The 23,039-nt window shown below is 41.5% G+C and overlaps 2 protein-coding genes across 3 annotated transcripts; one reads left to right on the forward strand and one right to left on the reverse strand.

Moving 5' to 3' along the window:
- Positions 1-36: 36 nt before the first annotated feature.
- abcg4a (ATP-binding cassette, sub-family G (WHITE), member 4a) lies at positions 37-20,305 on the reverse strand. Of its 2 annotated transcripts, none has more exons than XM_022212267.2 (15): positions 19,733-20,305; positions 16,430-16,667; positions 11,228-11,345; positions 10,943-11,075; positions 10,798-10,848; positions 9,553-9,698; positions 9,338-9,461; positions 9,006-9,120; positions 8,768-8,907; positions 7,206-7,304; positions 6,926-7,094; positions 6,722-6,822; positions 6,476-6,634; positions 3,675-3,793; positions 37-3,576 (listed from the first exon to the last, which is right to left on the reverse strand). In XM_022212267.2, the coding sequence occupies exons 1-15, from the start codon at positions 19,832-19,834 to the stop codon at positions 3,351-3,353; spliced, it is 2,040 nt and encodes a 679-aa protein (XP_022067959.1). In that variant the 5' UTR covers positions 19,835-20,305; the 3' UTR covers positions 37-3,350. The 2 variants fall into 2 exon arrangements, with proteins under 2 accessions (XP_022067959.1, XP_022067960.1); XM_022212268.2 differs by having other exon boundaries at positions 19,552-20,304.
- Positions 20,306-21,640: 1,335 nt separating this feature from the next.
- tcnba (transcobalamin beta a) lies at positions 21,641-22,990 on the forward strand. Its single transcript, XM_051937614.1, has 4 exons — positions 21,641-21,747; positions 21,829-21,970; positions 22,094-22,227; positions 22,533-22,990. Exons 1-4 carry the CDS (start codon positions 21,669-21,671, stop codon positions 22,610-22,612), a joined length of 435 nt encoding a protein of 144 aa, XP_051793574.1. The 5' UTR covers positions 21,641-21,668; the 3' UTR covers positions 22,613-22,990.
- The last annotated feature ends 49 nt before the right edge of the window (positions 22,991-23,039 follow it).

The raw sequence follows: 23,039 nt of genomic DNA on the forward strand, positions 1-23,039 counted from the left end.
AGCAGTGTTTGAGCAAATCATCTCAATGAGCAGGGCAAAGGTTATAAATTATCTTTATTATAATCCTTGAAACAGTGTTCAGTATACAGAACTTGCATTTTTTTTAGTTGTCGTAAATCAAACTGCAAATGATAAACAAATTATATTAGATAAAACAAACAAGAAAAAAGAACAATCTGTGTAATACAGCCTTAATTCCATCATTAATTTTCAATCAGAAAATCAAATCTTTCTGCAGGGATAGCCTGGATATTGTTACTTACCATGCATGATAGAGTGCACTTAAGTCTGGTGGCTTATTATGAGAGACAGATGAGACAGTGAAATGATGAATAAAACAAGAGAGACTGAAAAAACCTTTTTGAATTGAACATGCGCTCACCAGCTGCATCCTGGAGTATTACTTGCAAGGCTTCTTCGTAATGTATATCCATGGTTACATTTGATCAAGATTCAGTTATTTAGTATCTCCACTGGAGCCAAATCGTGACCATCAATAACTGTCAATGTTTAGACCTGGAAGAGACACTGGCAAACAAATCTCAGAAATGAGGAAAACTAGTGGGACCTGAATGGCTACAAACTTTGAGTTTTCAGAGCACTTTCTTTGGTCAGAAAATGAATTAGAACATTGGGCATTTCACCCGGCATTTTCCACATTTTGCGGCAAGAGAAGGATGATTTGCTTTCTTCTTTGGTAACACAGGCCTTTAGACCTCAGGCCAAAGACTTTCTCCAGACTGCTTAATGACTTCAGTGTTGCTAATTATCCCTGCTTTGTTCGTGGGCTGGAGCCGTTTGTTTTCCTGCAGTTTTATTCAAATTCAGTCATACCCACAGGTCAGCTTACAACTCATGGCTTTTGATCGAAGTCGGGGGAGCTTGAAACAACACATCCTCTGTGACGGCAGAAAAACTGACTTATGCAACGTTTTCCCCCGTACTACAATTTTTCCTGCACTAACTTGGGAACCAATTATCTTGACGAATATGGCAACATTGGCCCGATGGCGTTATTCCCCTCTTTCGTCTCTCAAATGAAATCATTACGACAATCCAGTAGACTACATTAGCTTATGTTACTGAACAGGAGCAACAAAAACACAACTAAAAAGTTCTGATTGCAGTGTCACAATTTCCCTCCATGACGTTGGTCTCATAGAGTTGGAATACCTTTGGATGGTTATTGCACATAATAGGAACAAAAGGACTCAAATTATTTCAGTGTACAAACTGATTGATGCAGCAGAAGTGGGAGGTATAACAGTAAAACATTGCAGTGTTGACTATTGCTATTAATGACAGAATCCCAACCTCAGCTGCTGCAGTTTTCTCTCTGACAGTGAAGTTGATCATAGATTATTGATCAAACTGCTCCCTTCAGCTACATGATGACACATTTGGTTGACTGTTGTTTATCCTTGCCTTCTTCCATCTGTCACCTTTCACACTCAGCTACCTTCCCGCTCTTGTTTCTCTCCTTTTTTAATCTACATCAGTGACGCACGCTTGATTCCAGATACACACTTCCGTTCAGCGGAGAGCAGAGGACCTGCATCTCCTCAAACAAGGCAGGATGCACACAATGCATTTGGATGAGGAACTAAAGTCATTATGTTATACTCTGAATTTTCATTCCTAAAGTGAACATGCAACATTCAGTTGCTGTTTTTCCCGTTAAACTCTCAAGCAGCACTCGTCTCGTAGATATATAAAAATAAAATTAAATACAAATAAATAAAAAAAGAAGAAACGTACACTGAAAAGTGCAAATGTACATTTGTTTACAGCATGACATATTCACTGTACAATCATTGATTATATACTCACATTATTTTATGCATTATAATAAGGATTACTAAGTAGCATAGTTTGAGTAAGAAATATTTCATAGCAAGTCTATTGGAAAATATTTGCATTGCCTTGTGACTAGGAGAGGCTCTTCTAAACATTGCCAAGGTGAATGTGTGTTTGTGTGTGTGTAGGTGTGCGTGTATGTGTGTGTTAGAAAGAGCATATGTATGTAGACATAAGGTGTATGTGCAAACAATAAAGCAGAGGAAACTCAAATCATTCTAGTTCAGAGGCACAAAAACTGCCCAGCCAGCACTTCAAGTATCTAGCATTGTTTTGGACGACACACATCTGTCAGACATCAGCAAAGCAGAGAGAGGGAAGGAAAGAACCAGGTTACTTCCTTTCGTAGCTCAGGGAGGAGGCAGCTAAAGAGTCATACAACGAGTGGAAACAAGCATTTTAAAGAATTTGTGTCAAAAGAGCGACACCGATTGGACAAACACCACTTTTTTTTCACCGTAGTATAATGCTATTGCACTTCACCTAAAACACCACTCTCTCACCACCCTCTGCCTCAGGTTGGAAAATGCTTACTCGTTTTCACATTTTGCTCCCAGTTCACTGAATGTTCCCTCAGTTATGGCAGAAACAAACACATAGTAATAAGGGACGGGTAAGGACTTGTAGGCCTGGTCGCAGGGTGAGTCCACATCAGCCGCTGTATAAGACACACTGCACATTTTTACAAGCGCTTCATCCAAATGTTCTGCAGCCATCGGTGGTCGGGCAGAAGGCCTGCAAAAATGATCCACACTAGAGATGGAAAGCAAGGAACGTCATCCACTGGCAGTCGGTTTGTTTGGGTTGTATTCCATAAAGACAAGTCAGCATGTTCAGCATCTTAGTAAAGATACCTGATAAGATCGTCAGCAGAGAGAGATAATCCACACGATCTGGAATGGAAAGTTCCCCTTCTCCGATGGCAATAAAAGGGAACCGCTTGTGTTTGATGCTGTCCAATTAGGTATCGATTATCGGGATTCTGAACCTTTTTAGGCACTGGATTGAGAAGCTACAAGTTACTGGACACTCCTGCACCAAGATGGTTCTTATGGCTCCTCATAAGCTCATGAGTCAAATGAAATGCTCCTGGAGTGGCCAAAGAATACAAATCCAAATTTCTCAGTTTAATGAAACATGCTTTCTGTTACTTTTGTTGGGTATTTTGCTCATTTATGGTGCAATTACACAATATTTGTATTTTACTATATTTTATTTTTGGAAGGTAATAGTGGTTTAAGAAGTACTATTACCTGGTAGACAGAACAACACTTTACAATCTGAACTTCTTCAACAACAAACTGTTTCAGTCTGTTTTTACTGTACAGTTTGGGTAATGGTGTAGCACAGCCTTCTGATTGTATGTGCCGGGTTTGTGTATGTCTTTCTACATGTGTGTGAAGTAGAGACAGAGGAAGAGACACTATATGTTTTCTTGCTATCTCACACTGCCGGGATATGCACGAGTATCCAGATCCAACGGTGGTGGCCTTTTAACGCTCCGATTTGACTTTGTAGCGCAGAACCAGGTAAGTGGCCAGTCTGAGGATCAGGAAGAAAACCCCCAGCACCATGAAGTCCACGTAAAGCTTTGCATCCTCCACATCCAGCAGCTGCAGGACCTCCTCTGGCTTTTGAAATTTACACACTGGGTCCGGACACTCCAGTTCAGACCGGTTCATCCCATAGATGGAGAGTATGACACCCTCAAAGCCATACCTGAAAGCAGACAAAACTCATGAACTCAAGAATCATTAGCCACTGTAAGTTATATGTTACGTTGTGAATGGTCTCAGACATTTGAATTGGGACAATACCTGACATAGGACACGTAAGAGCTCCACTGCAGGTATTTGGGAATGGTGTCAAAATTGACAAAGAAGCCGGAGAAGAGGAGGACAGGTATGGCTGTGACAGGACCCACGAATGTTGCTACCTGTGTAATAAATTGGCAGCATCCATTTAAAAAAAGCATAAAAGAATCATAATTAAATATCTTATAAGCAGGTACTTAAAAGAGTACTGCATTTTAGAATTATACTTGGATAAAAAGGGTTAAAACAGACCCTTGTTCACTCATTCACTGCTCCCAATGATCGTTCATTGTTCACTCAGTAGAGACCAGCAAATTCAGATTTCAGACACATTTTGCATAATCCCCATCCACTGCTGAGTCATGCAACAGCTATTTTAGCATCTATAATGCTTCTTCCATGCGTCATCTGTATCTAACTGCTGGGACCTGTTTGTTTTGTGGTGAAGGATCAGTTAAGTTTATTGTATCTTATAAAATGTGGTGCTTTGCCCGGTGCATTTTTTATTGGAAATACGGTACACACTATGCACTCCATTGGAGGAAACCATGTGTTATGGTAACAGTGTATAACACATCAAAGCTACTGGCAGCAAACAGAAATGAAGACTGGGTTTCCTAAATCTGGAATTTCTAGATCCACACCAGTGTTAGGTAAAGAGTAACTTGAAAACTGCAATCATTTTGCCGTTGTATTATTTGTTATTTTACATTAATTACAGGGTTGTCACCTCTTTCAAAGTTGCCTTTGAACTACATCTACAAAATCCACCATCCTCGTTATCCACATGTGGCAACTTTGGTGTTCAGCAAGTGCAAGAATAGAAAATGAAACATTGTTGTTTAATAAGCAAGCAACAGCTCAGTCTGAGACAACACGTGGCTTTACAGAAATGTTATGCATCTTTCAACTTAAAACAAAATGGGAATTCCTGATTATAGACATAGTACTAGATTTAAGTTAGCAATTTTATGCTTCCTTAGTTGATACAATGTTTTAATGAAGCAACTTTAGAATTCCAGAAATGCATTTTACCCATTTTCTACAAATTATCTACCTCATGACGCAGGACTGGTATGTCCACTGAACACAGAAAAATCCCAAGTAACATCAGATCTTCATCTAGCTCAGTCCAGCACAACAGCTGACACGCAAACATCAGACTAACAGCACTTAACCAGATTTCACAACTGACAATGCGGTATTTAAAAGTAAAAACGAAATCTCTGACATTATTTTATAGTGAAAAAAATGAAGATTTCATAAAACATGTTACTTAGTACCAGATTACTGCCCAACACCACGATACACACCCAGACTTTTTTTTTTCATTTTTAAACTTCCAGTTCCCTCTGGAGACACATAAGGTCCAGAATTTCCACTTGTAACGATGCGTTTTACATCAACTATCATAATTCATTTTCCAGAAATGAAGACATAAGTAATCATGAGCACAGAGACAGAGCAGGAACAGCAGCTACAGGAGCTGGTGGAGTCTATGCTGAAAAACCTGGGAAGTGCATAGAAACTGTAGCCTAGCCGCGCTAGACCCATGTTCTGAAGGCACAAGGGTCTAGGGCCGCTCGACAGGGAGGGAGGCGGGCTAAAAGGTTGTCTTTCAAATCACTCTGCAGCAATTGGGTAGGTATACAACCAATCAGTGCAACGAATAGGCTGATGTAGTTCCAAGAGCGCCGGCGGATTGTGGCTAAGTCCCATTAGCTTCCCAACCAGCGGAGCCGCGGAGCCAACTGGTATATTAAGGATTTGCCATATCCCGTCGGCATAAGTCCAAATACGTCTTTCTTCTCAATGAAACACTTCAGTGCCGTCCTTTGTTTATCTTTCAAGTTGAATTTTAGCTTCAAATCTTTAAGGGCTGTGGCCAAAGCCCAGTCGAAAGATAACTGTTTATTGTGCGCCGGTTGTTTCTGTCAGAATCGTCGCGCCTCTGTCGTCACTTCGTTACGCCCGCCTTCTGACTCTACACTTCATGGTGATTGGTCCGGCCAGTTTTAGGAGAATCCAGCCTCAAGCCTTATGGAGGGTAACTAGACCCACCCTGGCAGGGAATTAAATTCGTTGCCGTGGGTTGTCTAGCGCGGCTAGGCTAGAGAAACTGTCCTCTGTCCACAAATAAACGCAAAAAAAAGCCTTCCAGTGCAAACTCTGCATATACATCGTTTGTCGTTTTTCACAGTAAAACAACAAAAAAGCAAAACACATTTTATAGTAGAGGAGGGTTTTAACACCATTCTGCAGCACTCTATGATGTGTGGTTTTAACTTAAACTTAGACTAAACTGAAGTTTCAAGCACAAACCTGCAGTTCTAGATTTATTAGCAACGTATAAGTTATGACTATATGAAAATAGAAATGTAAGTTCTGCTGATGTATTTAAAAAAATCTATCCTCCACTACTCCTTCTATTAAAACCAAGTGCTTTATGTGGGTATTCAAGTATGTAACTCTCTTCATTAAACACCAAAAAATTACACACAGTTGTGCCAAAGAGAAAAGGAAAATAAACAATGTTCACACCATAATATACATCGATAACACATTGAATGAAAGCATAAAATGTCTTTTGCTTTTTGTTGTTCCAAAATATATTCAGTGTCCGACATTTTCATCAGATAAATAAAGTAATTCATGCTCATACTGGTTGAAATGCTCTGCTCAGTTTGAGCCATTAATGTTGACATGAGTTATAATTCTGCATAAAACTTTAGCATGCCATCAGCTGGAAATACTGTTGGCTAAAAACAGCTGCTGCAGAAAGCTGTTAAGATAAGTTGGCCTACCTGCAGAGATGTGGATGCAGCTCCTATAAGCAGACCTAGAGACTGAGCTACCAGGGCCGTGGACGTGGACAAGGCCATAAAGAGCAGATAGCGACCTGCCTCTGGAGGCTGTTCAGTCATCCAGTACACTATACTACAGTACATGATTGGACAAATCACCTGCAAAGGAGATTATTTAGTGTCATTAATTGAAACTGTACTTTATGCACACCAAAACACTGAGTGACTAAATAATAGAAACATCACCTGGAATGGTATGTCTGCCATGGTTTTGGCCAAGTAATAGGCCTTCAGACTGTACCAGTAGTTGAGATGTTCCCTCACAAACACAGACATCTCCAGAGGAACTGTGGAACAACAGCAGCAGTGTTAAAAGACTTTCCACTTCAGTCGGAAAAAACAACACACTGAATCAATGTTTCCAGTCTCTCGCTAGACTTGGCATCTTACACGTTAGTACTGTGGGCATCAGAGCAGCAAACATGAGGAACAGCATGGAGAAGAAGAGGAAGCCGGTGTTGTTGAACACTTTGCTGGCATCGTTTCCAATTTTGAGATACAGCAGGCCGATCAGCACTCCGATAGACAGATGTGACATCACCCTGAGGTGGGTCAGCACCTTGAAAAACAAAATTGGCATAATTCATATAAAGAATCAATTGAAGATTTTTTTTTTTAATTATCAGTTTAAAACATGTTCAACAAAATCATGCAGGAATGATTACTTTACCATGTCCCTGCATATCGTAATGAAAGTTCTTTTGAAGAGGATGCAGAACTGTGTGAAGGTACTGGTGGCAAAGCTATGCTTCTCAAGGGTTCCTGTGTCCTGTGTGAAAACAGACAGTGACAGCCAAGAGTCAGATATATATTCCACATAGACACAAAACATTGTCTCGCTGTCATGCTCCAAACTAACTCTTTAATTGGATTCAGCAGCAGGAGATGAATGCAAATGTTATCAATTCAGTATGAAATTAAAAAGCTTTCTCAGGCAGCTTTTGACTGTATTTTATGTCATGCAAGAAATGTGCTTGACCCTGAGTCGGACCTGGAATTACAGGCTGATGGGACATTATTTTCACACTTGACCCTTTGTAATTTTGGTAAAATAACGTGTCACAAAAACAGCCTTAGCTCAAGGTGTATTGCGATTCAGAACGTCAGTGACTCATACTGACTGAGTTAGATTAAAAGCTGAATGAATGGTAAATAGTCTGCATGTATGTAGCACCTTTTCACCTATGCCGAGTTCTATAAAGTGCTTTATAATGCGTTTCTCATTCACCCATTCACACACACTCGCACACATTAATGGCAGTAACACAGGGTTCAGAGTCTTGGCCAAGGATGCTTCAACATTGACGGTGCCGGGCTTCCAACCACCAGCCCTGCTGTTAACAGACAACCTGCTCCACCACCTGAAGAACGGCCGACTGATGCCACGCTTTCTGTTAAACATTAGGCTGCAATTAACTGTTCTATCTTTTTTGTTGAATCCACACAAAAACTACAGTGTAAAAGCCACAATGCTGTTCAACTAGCTGTCCCCAGTAATTGTGCTAAGCTAACTGCCAACTGGCTGTTGCCTTGTATTTAAAGAAGTGATCTGAGAGCGTTATCGGTCTTCTCTTACTCTCCACCCCAAAGTGAATAAGTGTATAACCGAGAATAACAGAGAAAAATCAATAACCTGGCAATATTTGAAGGAGCAGTAGGAAAAACTGGGCTATGCACAGTATGGGAATAATGAGGTGGTTTACATTTACAGTTTAAGCATTAAGCTGATGCGCTTATCAAAAGCAATTCATGAGGTTTAGAAAGGCAGGGTGTAGAATAAGATGATATAGATACTGAGGAAACTGATCACTGAAATGTAATAAGCAGTAATGCGGACAGGAAAGCAGCATTTTGTTTCAGTGTAGTGGTTCTGATTATTTTCACTGGCTATTATAAGTTGTTGTTTTACAGTTTACATATGTAGTAGGGGGACTTTAGGTTCAAAAGCGGCTCCAAGACTCCGAGATTAGTATTTGTTCACACTGTGTAGTTTTGAAATATCTTCCTGCATATTTCATGTAAATAGGTAGATTGCTTTTTGTTTATTGAATACAGTTAAAATCTTATGCATTTTTTGTGACTGAACAACTCTTTGAGATCAGTACAGGCATTTTCAAGGTGTGTTTTGTTGCTTACTTCAGTGTATGTACTATATATATATATATATATATATATATATATATATATATATATATATGCATAATATGAGACACAGTGTTGTGCATGACTTACACTGTGACACTGAGAGGGACAGGAGGAGTCACTTTTATCTCTGGAGTTCTTCTTGCCCTCCTCTGAGCACAGACCACCCTGCACCGCCTCAAACAGCACTGGGTTCAGGTCTCCATATTCCCCTGACGCCACCTCAATGACTGGAAACACAGAGGACAAGCTAGTACGAACAAATACACCGGGGGAAAAAAAGGCCCACGCATGCATACACTTGCACTGAAAGAGCTGAGCAACTCACTGAAATCAGCAGGATTGTGATACGTCGGGCAGTGGAGGCCCAGGTTCTTCAGATAAGGGATGAGGTAAGGGACTGTGCCCTTGTATATGCACTGACCCTGACTGAGGATGTACAGCTGGAGGATGAAGAACACAGGTAGAGAGTAATCAACATAGCTTCCAACACACAGAGTCCCTGAGTAATACATAAAAAACTGACAAAACAACAGGGCTGGATATCGACTGCTGCTGCTGCTGCTCTGCTTCAGCTGCACAAAGTGAATCCTGCTAACCTGCAGCGTCCTGATCTGAGCAGCTGCTAATGGTGTCCAACAGTAAAAGCACTTAAGTTACCTTATCAAACATCTCAAAGAGCTTGGCACTGGGCTGATGAATGGTGCAGATGATTGTCCGTCCTCCCTGAGCCAGAGACTTCATGAGGGAAACAACCTGGAAGCAGGACGCACTGTCCAGCCCGCTAGGATGGAAAAACAGATGAACAGATGCAGCGTTTAGTCCAGATCTAAGGTAAAATGACACAGATTCAGACTAGATGTGTGATGTCAAACCTGGTGGGCTCATCGAAGAACATGACAGGTGGATTGTTGACCAGCTCCAAGGCGATGGCCAGTCTTTTACACTGGCCTCCAGACAGGGAGATGGTGCGTGTCTGAGCACATTCTTGGAGGCCCAGAGCTGTCAGGATCTCATCCACCTGGAACACAAACAAACAGAAGTGTTGGAACACAAAAAATATGGATGGGCAATGCAGAGAATATCTTCTACAGTGGTAACCTTAAACCCTAATCTGGATGAATGTTGGGATGTGATGTAGAAGAATCAGGATGCAGACAAGACAGTGTTCATTAATCTGCTTTTTCTTCGGTTTCTTTGTGAATACGTAGCTCAGGTTAGCCGAAAAACACCTATAGCCATTTATATCACGTGACTTCTTTTATATCACGTGACTTTTGTGGTTGGCTTCCTCCATCTTAGGCTCGCCTTATTTCTCTATTTTGAGCCTGCGAGGTCTCCTCTGTCCTCCATCATCCTGCCCGTGACCCAGAAATCAATCTTAGCACTTCATCTTGAACGATGTCTCAGTTCCTAAAATCCATCTATCCAGCTATGAGTAAAGACACACAGGTGTATCCTTGATGTATCCTTTTCAGAAGTCTTTTTTCACACCTGTGACATGCATACATTCTTGTCACATTCACATTAGCGAACTGAATTATAAGTAAACATACACTGCAAGGTATCTTGAACACTGCTCTGATCGTCTCACAGAAATCATAAAATACAGCGGTAGCTTCTCACAAAACAACAGACAGACAATGCAGCTGTGCCAAATGTCATATAAAATTGATGTTGCTTTAAAACAATCGCTCTTGGGCAAGGATGTCTAATTTTATTAAATGCTTGTTGCCTCGATTTTAGTGTCTTTTTCCTGCCTCCTCTGCTTGCATCTCTGCAGATGCAAGCACAGGAAGGAGAGAAGTCAAGAAAAGGAACTGAGGATGATTCTGGGTATGATGAAAATGTTCAGAGCTAATGTAGTGAATTAAATTCCTGAAGAATTAAGGTATTTCATTACACTGATGTAAGGATCTTGTAATTTAATATTGTCGTAAAATAATCCTGTTCATTAATTTGCAATTTTACCCACAACGCTCTACTACGACCAGAAATATCCGTAATAACGGCACTGATAAATCTCTGAAGTGAGACAAATTTCTTTTATCTATTATCTGTCAAGCTGACGACTAACTGTGTCTGTGTAATTGTGATACAATCAATATATTCATACTCACAAGTTCTTTTTTGACCTGCATGCTCTCGTTCAGTTTCAGATTCGCAGAAACCTGAAAGACAAACAGAACTCAGCACTCAGTATTAAACGTTAGGATTCAATGAGGTGTCGGTAGTTTGTCTTTTTTCCCCCCACGGTGACCTCACCATCATGGCTTCCCTCGCAGTGAGGTGCGGCAGCAGCATGTCATCCTGCATGATGTAGCAGGACATCTTCCTGAACGTCCTCAGGTCCCTCGGCCGGCCGTTCACCAGGATGGTGCCCTTCATGCCCGTCTCCCTGTTCCCACACAGATGGACATTTTAGAAGCCGGATGAGGCCTGCTCATGCGTACATCAGTAAATTAAGTAGAACAAGATCTTATAAGAAGATATGGGAGAATATATTCTGTTCAGGCATCCTCACTGACTTTGCACACGTCCAGCTCTCACCTGTAACCCGCCAGAATATTCATCAAAGTGGATTTTCCAGCTCCAGAAGGCCCCATGATGCCAATCAGCTCTCTGCTGTTGAATCTTCCCGACAGACACTTGAGGAGAGCTTTGTAACCTGACGAGAAAAAAAAAGCTCAGGTATAGTCTAAAAATGCTCTTATCAGCCATCCACTGACTCAAAAGTTTACATTCATGCTACAAAGCCTAAACAGAACGTTCATTTCTACCCCTGAGGTGACATTGTGACTCTCAGTGTTTAAGAAATATTTTGAACATCTAGATTTAACTAGAGGTTGATCAGTAATCAGAATGGCTGATTATTGGATCCAGTTATCAGTATCGCTCTTCTTTTAACCAACTCCTGATCCTGATGATGACTTCATTTAAAAATGTACCATTTTGGCTCTAATACAGTTGCATTTCTCTAAATGTAGTCACCATGCTGTGATCTCAAGCAATGTCCTATGCCAAGGCAGTATTAGTTAGTTACATACCACATGTAAAAACCTCCATCGAAGAATAAATGTTGAAAAATTGTCTTATCAATTCAAGATACATAAAATGGAAATAAACAGACATTTCAACAGAGTTGTATGTTGGAATTTGTGGGGTTTTTTTCAGAATTTTGACACCAAGATGAAATTCTTTTACTGCAAATGTATGTACGTCTGTAACAATAACATGAAGGAATCTTTTATTTTATGCGTTGCAAGGAATGAAAAGCATACAAAGAGAGGAAATAAATGGTAGAAGAAAAAGAAAACTGAGCAAAGATGGAAAAATAATAGCACAAAAGTCAAATACCAAGAGTAGAAAAGTGAGCTTATCTGCAAAATTTGCCAGAAGAGCTACAGATGAGTTCCAAGTTCATTTGATTGGTGTTTTTCTCACAAACAAAGGGCTTAAAGCAAGCTGTAAAAATGTAACTGAATGCATGTTTCACTATCCTGAGGCAACACAAGGGGAGAACAGGTCAGCTATTGAGGGAGGAAATTACATTTTTCATCCATTTATATTCTACAGTGTCCTCTGCCAAAGATGTTCAGTACTCATGTGGAAAATGTATTGTAGAAAAAGCCAATGCAAAGTAACAGACAGAACTGGCGTGCGGTGTTACAAAGATTAAAATTATTTTACATTCTGTATTCAGATGTCTTTACTCTGTGGTAATTATAAAGTCATGGCCCATCCACTCGGTCCATTATGAGCGTGCTCACTTTTTTAAACAGCTTTATAACCTCCTGACAGTGTAAAAGTGAATCAGATGGAGCAGCAGTTCTGGTACACTCTCGTATCCTGTCTCCGCTGTTGGAATTTACTGAGCAGCGTTGCTCTGAGAAACTCGGTTCAGTGATTCCTAAACGTTTCAACAGATGGTTATGCAGACAGCGAGGCTCATTTCACTCCATCAGGAGAAGTCACAGGGTACTAAATCTGAATGAACCCTCAGGCAGAGGCAACAACACTGTCCAGCATAAGTGGTCAAGCAAATGTACCATCCACAGTGTTCTAATCAGCAGGAAGCAGAGGACAGATTACAGAATTCTAGAAATGCCAGTGATGGGGAGTTAGACAAAGATGCACAAGCTGTTATCAGTGTATCTGGGGAAAAGAACAAATTCAAGGTGAAGCTGGCAGTGAAGCCTGCAAAACATAACAACAAGAAGATTTTACTGCATTTTAGGAGAGCTGGGCATCAGGTGCACTCCAGAGCAGTGAGGAAAAGAAAAGAAGAAATAAAGGAGAAACAACACTACAGAAAGATTTAAGATCCTGATGCCCTCGCTGGCACAAGCTGAAGAACCACAGGTATTACTTCCCTGCAGCAGTTTTAGAAATTGTTGCTGTGGTGTGGCCTGCAAATGAAGACAGCTCATGTTTTTGTGATGCATTTCCCAACCTTCGTAGTTCTTGACGCACACTGGGAACAGTAAAACAACCAGTGTTGGAGCTGGCATAGATTGTGAAAGCCTCTAGAAATGGAAAGCTAAAAAGGGGGGTAAGTAACTCGTCTTGTTGTCACCAGTGTCTCTCTCGCCTTAGTGGCCACACAACCCTGCGTCCTGTCTTGAGCTGTGTAATTAGGGTCTCAGTGGAGCTGCCAGCCCCCTGAAGGCCTCTAAGAGTAAAGCAGCCTGATGGCAGCGCCCCCTCTTCCCTCACAGAGTTATTACATCAGACAGGCTGCACTCAGACAGCAGAGCTGCCTGCTGTCAGTGAAGCAGCCATGCCCTGGCATGTGGTGCATACTGATGATCTAACCGGGTGCTGTAGGTCCTGCATAATAAAGGCTCATCTGTGTGGGTCTGCGCTCACATCCTGTGGTCTCATGAGAGCCGCAGAGTGAAACCAGCTCACCTCACTGTCCACTCCACAAGGATACAGAAAAATTAACAGCGAGTGACAGTATTTGCTCAGTGATTCCAATCTGACCTTATAGATGATCTCAGAGTAATTAATTGACAAATTATTATGAGGTGAGATCATCACATGTCTACAGCTGAAGTGCATGACATCAATGCCAAGTCAGCTCTCACAGACTGAATATAATTAATTTTTTAATAATTGTTTTCCTCACACTTAGTCAATTTTTGTGTCTTATCTAATTTCATTCTGGTCTACACACACACTGCACACCGCCAGGCAGTGGTAGCCTTTCTGGATGATTAAATGTCAGAAAAACAGCCTGCATATAATAAATTCTAAACAAATAAGAAGAAAATTCACATTTAAAAAGAGTATTCCATTAATTCATCATTGTACTTCTATAACATTGTTGGACTCAGTCTAAAAGACAGATGCAACTGAATCAGAAGTATCTTCTTTTTTTTATTTCATGCATTCCTCTTCATTGTCAAAATCTGCTATCTACACCTTCCACAATACCACAGTTCAGTCAGACACCTGACACCTTGAGCTGCGAAAGTAGACGAGGGGTGCAACACAGCGTTCTACATTCCCATAATATTTTTTTTCATTTTTAAGTTTGATGTCTTGAGATTATTATGTAAGCAGATTTAATTCAGGAAGCATGTCTGTTAAACTGTTGAAGATAATAATAAATTAAATTGCTGGAAGAATAGAAAAGGAGCGAATGACAAAGTCAAAATGAAAAAATAAGATCTGTCCTTGATCATTTTTCTGTGGCCCATCCTCCTCACATCACAAGATTTAGCAGATAACGGCATCAGACTCCTCACTAGCATCCTTCATATGACAAACAAACACACAGTGCAACACAGTAGCATCTACTTTATCCTTTGCTGAACATATAGTTCATACATATTGTGACCTGCATGTACTGAATTACCAGATTATCTCCATCACAGTCATAAATTTGATGGGCATAATGATGAATTTTAAAAGAAACAGCATCTAGAAGGGACAGAAATGCTAAATAAACAGTGATTTCAAGTCAACTTTCCTTTTCTTCCCAACAAACCCAGATTATGAGGGCAGGTGCAAAGAAGCAACTCACAGTAAATCACCCAGAAGCATGTAAACACTTCTTGCTCTTCCTTTCCTCCCCCCTCGCCCTTCCCTTTCAAGGCTGGTCTAGTGTTTCACCAGTTATCTCCCTGGGGAGGAGAATACCCTCAACACGAAAGCAGGTCACAGCAGCTTCATCCCAGCAGCGATAAATGTCTGGCCTCACCAAGGAGAGCCCACAACAACGACAGCAGCAGACGCACGGCGGATAACCTCCCGGAACCCTTTTACAGTAAAAGAAGGAACCTTACATTTGCTGCATTTACAATATCTTTATCTAATCACTTCACATTCGTCACAGACATCCTAAGAGATGACTCATGAGCAGTGTGTCGGTGACTCAAAGACTAAAACACATTAAATGACATCATGGGCTCGAGGTTCATCCTTTATCTCCTCTCTCCTCTCTACCAAATGCATGTAAGTTTGCAGAAAAGGCTTAAAAGGCTGCTTTTCGAAGGAGAAAACTGCAAAACAACAATGTTCACAGCCCAGTGTGATTGCACTAGCTTTGATCAGGCAGTCAGAGAATCAGCTCTGAGCTTTTTAAATGGGACGCAAACACTGACAACCCTCTCCGAATGAACTGCAGCGCATGTCAAATACAAAGAACTCGCTGATTCTAAAGATGGTAGTAGCTTGTTATTTTATAGGAGATAATTGGAGAGGCAGAAAGGCATTATAAGGCTTTGTATGAGATGGGTTTAGTGAAATTGGACGGAGAGCTAAATGGCAAGAAAGCCTCTTTTATAAAAGCCGCTGCTTAATTTGTAAAAGCTGAGAGAAAGAAAGACACTTCCAGTTCACACATGATCAGCCTGGTGAGCTGAGGCAAGCATCCCGAAGAGACAACACAAACAAAAGCACAAACCACAGGTTGATTTTGATGAGACCAGTGGAGAAAATTATGTGCATCGATGCCATACAAAAGCTCATGTATTGATCTCAGCTCAAGAGACCCTTGCTGTTCCTCCTTCTAGCCATGATCCCCCTCATTAATGCTCTCCATACATTCAGGTTTCACAATGGAACAAAGTGCGCTCCTCTGCCAGGCTTTCATAATGCACATCAATATTACACAAGGCTGAAAATAACACAGACTGCAATGCATCATGCGGGGCCTTTCCTCGGATACCATGTGGAGAACGTAAATAAAAGGATTCCTGTGATGTCCCCACCCTGCTGAATATACAGCATGTTACAAGAGCAGCTGGATGTACCAGTTTGCACAGGGTGGTTTGTTTGACAAGCAGGGATGACCGAAGGCTGGAGGCTCATCATTATTAAGGTTGGTGAGTTTAAATGCTGTTCATTTTTCATGAGCAGATCAATCAGGGGCTTGACACACTGCCACCGCCTATCGCCACACAACACGGGGAGAAGAGAGCCGAGCACTGTGCCAACCTGAGACTGTAAATTATTTACTATGTCTAAACTCTGCTGAGCGCAGCAAAGCTTGAAGGCACACTGGCTGCTACAACATGGTGGAAGTCTGTAAGTGTGTGTACAACAACAGGGCCGGGCTACCTGTGCGAGAACAACGCAGACGAAGGCGGAAAAACACACAAAAAAGCAAGTTTTTTTTCCTTAAATGCCATGAAAGCTTTTAAAAGCCTCCCTTGAAATTTCTGCACTCCAGATATTGATTGCCATGGGTGGTGTTTGCCTCCTCATCTGTCATGGTTACTATGTGAACTGAGCCTGCAGTACCTCTCCTCCTCCACCAGGGACCCTCTCGGATGGTGTATGAGAGCTCATTGAACTCCAGGTCCACGGCAGAGCGGCGTGGGAGGTGGGAGAAGCGCTGGGCCTCGGTTATGTGGTTCTCCACTTTCTTCAGGTGGGTGAGAAGCGGCGCCTCCTGGGGAGCACCGCCGTGAAGCTTGGTCTCCTCCATGGGGATGCTGACCGAGCCCTGCTCCATCGTCCTCTCGGCCATGCTGAAAGGCTGCAAGAAGAGGACAGACATCAGGCCCTGCTTCATAATAAGAGGGTTTACACATTATAATATGTGAAGAACAATTTATTTCATCACATTATAATCCTCATTAAAGTTTGGTAAAAAAAAAATACATCACAGATGCATATGGAAATAGCTATTTAGGCTACATTAAAACCACAAACTGTGAGAAAAAGCGGAAAAATATCAAGTTAGTGTGTCAGTTTTTATATGAAGTGGTATTTCGTCTCACATTTAGTTAAAACTAATATGACTGACACCGCAATAAACCAGATGATGAAATCTAATTGACCTCTGGCCAGCTGATTGGTTCCAATTAATTCAAATTATTTTCTACTGACTAATAGGCCTCCATTAACCACCACCTCAGGAGACGTGTGGACACAAAGGTGTGTCCCAGGAATGATTTTAGCTCGTCTGCAGACATCATCTAAAAAGTAGGTGCTGGACATGATCTGATTACACTTTATTCTATGGACTGGCTGCTTGAAGGGAATGAGATTGTGAGGGTGAGGAGTTGGGATCTGGTTTCAGTATTGCAGCACACTTACAGTACTGCTGATTCACAGAGATTTCCTCCTGGACTAGGTAGCCTGTCTGAAGTTTAAAAACCATGTAGTGGCTGAAGATCCATAAGCTGTCCGATAATTTGAGACTGAAACAACACGTTGTGTCACTGATATCGGCGTGGTGACAGTGCGTCAGTGCTCGTGGCATCTTCAGAATTATGTAAATAATATTGAATTAATCAGCTAAAAGCCACTCTTTAATTGATTCAAATGCATTTTAAGAAGGTACTTAAGTGGCCTTTTTTAAATTCATGTCAGCTGTACAGAAACAGTCTCATATTTTTCAGTTGAAGGTTTATGGATCTCTATGTTTACATGCTGCAAGGACAACTAAAGGGATGTTTGTTTCATTGGAGATGAATTATTCCTCTTCTGCTCTCTACATATTGAACCTATAGTCAAGTTCAAGGCAGATTTCAGCATATTATACAGTAAATGCATAGTATGAGGGCCTATAATGTATAAAAACATTATAGAATTAGAAAAAAATACATCACATAGAAAGTACTTTACATTTATGAATAACTAAGCTTCAAAGTGGGACCTTCACCTCAAAATGTTCTTGCTCGTTAACATTGTGGTTTACTGGCAGCAACATGACTCCTTCAGACTAATGTGGAAACTTTGATAAATCCTTTTCTATAGAAATAAATGATCTGAGGTAGTTTTTTTCCTAAGGTAAACTTTTACAAGCTGCAGTACACTGGTAAATTTGGTCGCACTGGGATTTTTAGGTGAATGTAAATTCGAGTGTAAACAAAACTGCTTTTGAAATAGACAATCATAATTAAAACCAACATTTTATGTTAACATCCATTAAATTGCACTGACTCACGTCAATCCTAGAGAAACTAAACTAAAAAAGACCATCTCAATGAGCTCAAATTCAAACTCATCAAGTTATTTTACATCAACAAACAAACAATTTTTTAGAAAACACATCAGTATTCTTTTCATTCATATAGTCCAAATTGTGTCAAATAAACCAACCTACATAACAACATGGTGTCCAAATATCCACAGTGCACAGGTAAATATGCTTCCACTGGTATTTTTTAGGCAAATATGGGTCTGAGAGGGAAAAAAACTGCTTTAGAGTAAAGAAACAGAACCTAAACCAATGTTTTCTGTAAGCGTTCATTAAATTTTTACCGACTAATCTTAGAGAAACTAAACTCCAAACACATCAAGCTATATGAGCTGGGTTCAAGGCATTTTTGTATCAACAAATTAACAAGTATTAAAAAATGCCATCACTATTCTTTAAATTGGTATAGTCTAATTTATGTCCAGTAAACCAACATACAACACAAAACAACATGATTCTGTCCAAATTTTTTGAGAAGTACCACTAATATCGTGTCCAATAATTCAGGCCGGGTAATCCACACCTTGTAAACAACACCTTTAAGACTGCTTTTAACATTCCTGGGTGAATACAAATACACAGTACGTGGTAACACATACACTCAAACTGTATAAACAATGTCATATCATCCAGCCAGCCATCTCCGAGCTGCGATTAGCTGAGGCACATTTATCTCCATAAAGAGATCATTTTGTGACACCACTCGCATCAGAAACAAGGCTACTGTAGTAAATCCTGATAAATATGATACAGCCAACACTGCAGGAAACATTACGGAGCACAGAAAATACGGATTTAAAGTCACATGTGTGCAACTTTTCAAATCCCAAATGCACACATGAGCTACCGCCTGCTGCAGTCCTGTGGTACTCTCCTGTCTACTATCCATGACCTGCTGTATGTGTAATAAAATATCTACACGTGAAGAGGACCACTGATGAAAACTGACCATGGCTTCTATTGATCATCCTGCCATTAGTGTATTTCCATTACCAGCCTGCATATGAGTCATGTAAAACACTGACAGACTTTAATGGCCTCTCACTCTGGAGGAAGGCCTCCATGTTCTGTCATGTGCAGCCCCAAAGGCAGGACACGTGAGCACACACACACAGCCATAGTAAAACTCTCCTGTAAGGGGATGAAATATGGTTATTAAACGTGTCCGTATAGCTTTGCAGTGGTGTGGTGGGTCTGCGCTCTGCAATGACTGCTGAGTGATGAGGGGATGCTCCCGGCTCTTCCTAAAAAAAAAAGCACCTGTTACCAGCAAACTGATGGGAATGAAAACACAATTTTAACAGAGCAAAAAAAAAGGGAGACTTCTTTAAGTGGATGAGTCATGTAGGTTCTGAGGACATCGTTTGCACTAGATGTCCTACAGTGTGTTGCGTTTGCACATGCACAGGCACACACAAGCAAACATGGGACATACTTATTATCAGTGTGTTGAAATGACCAGGTGAGCAGCTCAGCCCTGGTTCTCTTTCCCCTCTCCCGGTGAGAGCAACAGTGCTCAGCGGATCCCTTTAGTCAAAACAGCCCAATCCTTCCACATCAGTCCCCAAAAACAAACGAAAGAAAGAACAAAAAAGAGAAACAATGAAGATGCTCACTGTGCGCCACAGTCCAGGAAAGATCTTTTGTGGGACACTGAAGGACCGAGCTGTGTTCTCCTTATCAATATCTCTCGGGGTGCGGCGCGCATCATCCCGCATCCACTACAGCAACCCCTGAGATTAAAATCATGTCCGGCCCTCAAACTATCACTGCGTCCCGGAGAACCGCCGGGGGGGTGCCTGTCATGTTTTCCCTCGCAAAGATTATTCCATCCGTCCGTCGAAGCAGCCTGCTCATATACATCCTCAGCAGCGGCGTTGATGGCAATCTTCAGTCTCCCCTGACATCTGGAAGCAAACACACACACACGCACGCACACACACACTGAGGAAAAAGACAGCCAAACAGCGCTGCAGATGCTTCAGCAGCATCAGCTCGATAGCAGTCTCCGTCCTCCTCTCGCCGGTTAGTGCGTCTGTGTGGTGCGCACGCCGGTCTGGGATGCAGGGCGTTGCTGGCAAGATGCTGCTGGAGGAGAGGCTGTTTTGGTTCTGATTGTTCTCATGCTGATCTCATGTTAAAGGGATGCATCAAGCCTCGTAGAAACCCACCCCCTCCAGAAACATCCCAGACCAAAGCACAACATGCTGGGCTATACTGATTAATAATAGAAACATTTCCAAGTGAGTGTGAGGAGATTTTAGGGCTTTTGTGGTGATTGAAAGCCGGGACACCGACCCTAAAAGTTGGAATAGCTTCACAGTTAATTGAATTAATTCAGATCAGATTGATTGTTACAGCCGGTTTCATCCATTTAGCCTGTCAGGTGCCAGCTTAAACATTTTACGCATTTAAATTTCTCCTCTGGAGCTACTTTGGATTGTTGTATCTGGGTTAATAAGGGAAATGGGAATAATCAAATTAAATTATAACAGTGCTGTGGAGGCTTATGTCACACAGTGCTCATCAACCGGGCTCCACTGCTGTCCTCTCACTGCTCTGGATACTCGGAAGTAAACACCGAGGAAGGTTTTTGGTGAAATTTCGGCCCCTCTGTCTCTTTAAAGGCCGCACCTGCGCAGCTGCCTGGTGCTGATGCTGCAGTGCCCGGGTTATTTTCGGTAAAACAGCCGGGGTTACTCGCGTTCAAGCGGGCCCTACATGCCTTACATCACCCCTGAGAGGAAATCAAAACCATTTTTAGCCAATCGCACCTGCCTCTTAATCAGACTAATTTAAAACCAACTCTCTCGTCGCCACATGAGCAATTTCAGAGCACATCTCTCTGAGTGGTTTGCCTCCTTATTGTGGCTAATATTACCAGCTAGGGCCATATTCTTAGACACATACGCATGCAAACATGAAAGTATGCAATAATTTAGGTCCATAAGTTTGCACTATTTGCAGACCCATGTTTTCTTCTTTCTATTTTTTTTCCTGTATTTCAGCTTTACTGTAATGCAAACAAACATATTACAACATAAAGGTGCATCATTAGTTTCGAGGCTCCATGTTGCACGACCATTTTCAAAGTCTCATTTATAAGATTGCAGTTCTTCCATCTATTATTCTGCTTCAAAGGCCAAATCCTGATTGCATAATAGAATATTTGTCTTGGGGCGGGGGGGTGGGGTGGGGGGGATGGGGGCAGGTGACCTTTCTAACAATCTCTATGGAATAAGCTCAGGTTTGCGTAGCTTTAATTATCTAAAGGCAACAAACCCTTTCTTCATTCTTTCCATCTGAAAAAAAAATCAACCTCAGGACCTCAAGGCAGATCATTAATCAACTTAATGATCATGATTAAGTCACTTCAGAGATTATGGTGTTTCTCTATTCATAAAGCGCACATCGCTAAGGCCTGACTTTTCTGACATGAGAGCACTTGTGCTTCAGTGTTGGCGTGAATATTTAAACCCAACAAAGGGCGTCTTTGCGGAGCTGTGAAGGTGGGCTTGGCATGTGAATAAGTACTGAAGGAAAGGTTCACACATGATAGCGCTCAGAACAGCTGCTCTGCTCTCTGTGGGCCTTTTTCTGCTGCTGACACCAGGAGCGCTCACAGCTAAAGGTAAATCTGCTGCAATGTAACCTTGGCTTTGTGGATTTATGTCATGCAATGCATCATTTGGGAACGTGACTTTCTGTGCAGGTCCAGCATCTCTTCATATCAGAGTGTCTGTGGAGAATGACCCGTCGAACATGACCCCTGAGTCCTACGCCGGCTCTGTGGTGGAGGGAGGAGTGCTGCTGGGAGCTCTGAGGAGGCTGCAGGAAGCACAGCAGGGCTTCGAGTAAGATCACCCATGATGTTCCCTTTTACTCTTAGAGGGGGCTCAGCTGTCTCTCCTGCATTTTTTAAGCCGATGGTGACCCATTTCTGCTTTGAAAGAAGCTCCTGTCTTGTATGCCTCCAGGTTCATGGTGAAGGAGGACCCAGACTTTGGCCTGTTGCTGGAGAGTGTGAATGGAGTAGCTGGAAATGAGCGCGCGCAGACATACTGGGAGATCTGGTCGGAAAACTCTGGAGAGTTCAGCAGATTGGATGTGGGTGAGTATCCTCCTCAGAGATTCGGTACAACATATCTGAGGAAGACTTAATGAGCTGTAATGAGGCAGGAGATTTGGTTATTCTTTCACTTATTGCCTCAGGATGCCCTTGAGTGTGAGTATTCTAAAATAGCATTACTTTTGCTTAAGGAGGAGCCACTGCTATTGCACAACAAGTAATTCTTTTGAGAGAGGATGCCACACATAGAATGTAGTTTTTATCTTGTAATTGTGATTTCTGTAGGAACACCACCTGTATCTAAGAGTGAACTCAAACATCAGTGTTTCATGTCTCTCTCTTTGCAGGAATCAGCTGCTACACACCTAAACCAGATGAGCACATCATCCTCAGGTTGGATTCCACAACAATGATGAGCGTTCAGTAGCAGCTCTTCAGGACCAGAAGTGGAGGAGAACTGAACCTTATTTTCTTTATCTTTTTTGTATTATGGTTGTCTGTTGATTGTAAAGTTCTAGTAAAGTGCAAAATAGTGCTCAGGGTTGTGACCTGCTATGTGACAGTAAATAAAACAGCAACATCTAGTGGTTTTCAGCAGCAACATCATCTGTCAAATACATAATGTTTTGTGAATATTAGACTTGTGTGGTCTGTATTTCTGTAACTACTATGCTGGGTATCGGTAATGAACTCTTAAAAAAAGCATTCCAAAGAATATAAGAAACATCACAATCCAGGAAGACTACTGCTTAGCGGAGTTGTTTAGAGTGGATGCATACTTGATGTAAATTGAGTTTAGTTTCGAGCTCTGATGGATTGTGTGACTGAATGCTTCAGAAATTAACCGGATTATA

The sequence above is a fragment of the Acanthochromis polyacanthus genome, chromosome 17 (assembly GCF_021347895.1).
Source record: "Acanthochromis polyacanthus isolate Apoly-LR-REF ecotype Palm Island chromosome 17, KAUST_Apoly_ChrSc, whole genome shotgun sequence".
Classification (NCBI taxonomy): domain Eukaryota; kingdom Metazoa; phylum Chordata; class Actinopteri; family Pomacentridae; genus Acanthochromis; species Acanthochromis polyacanthus.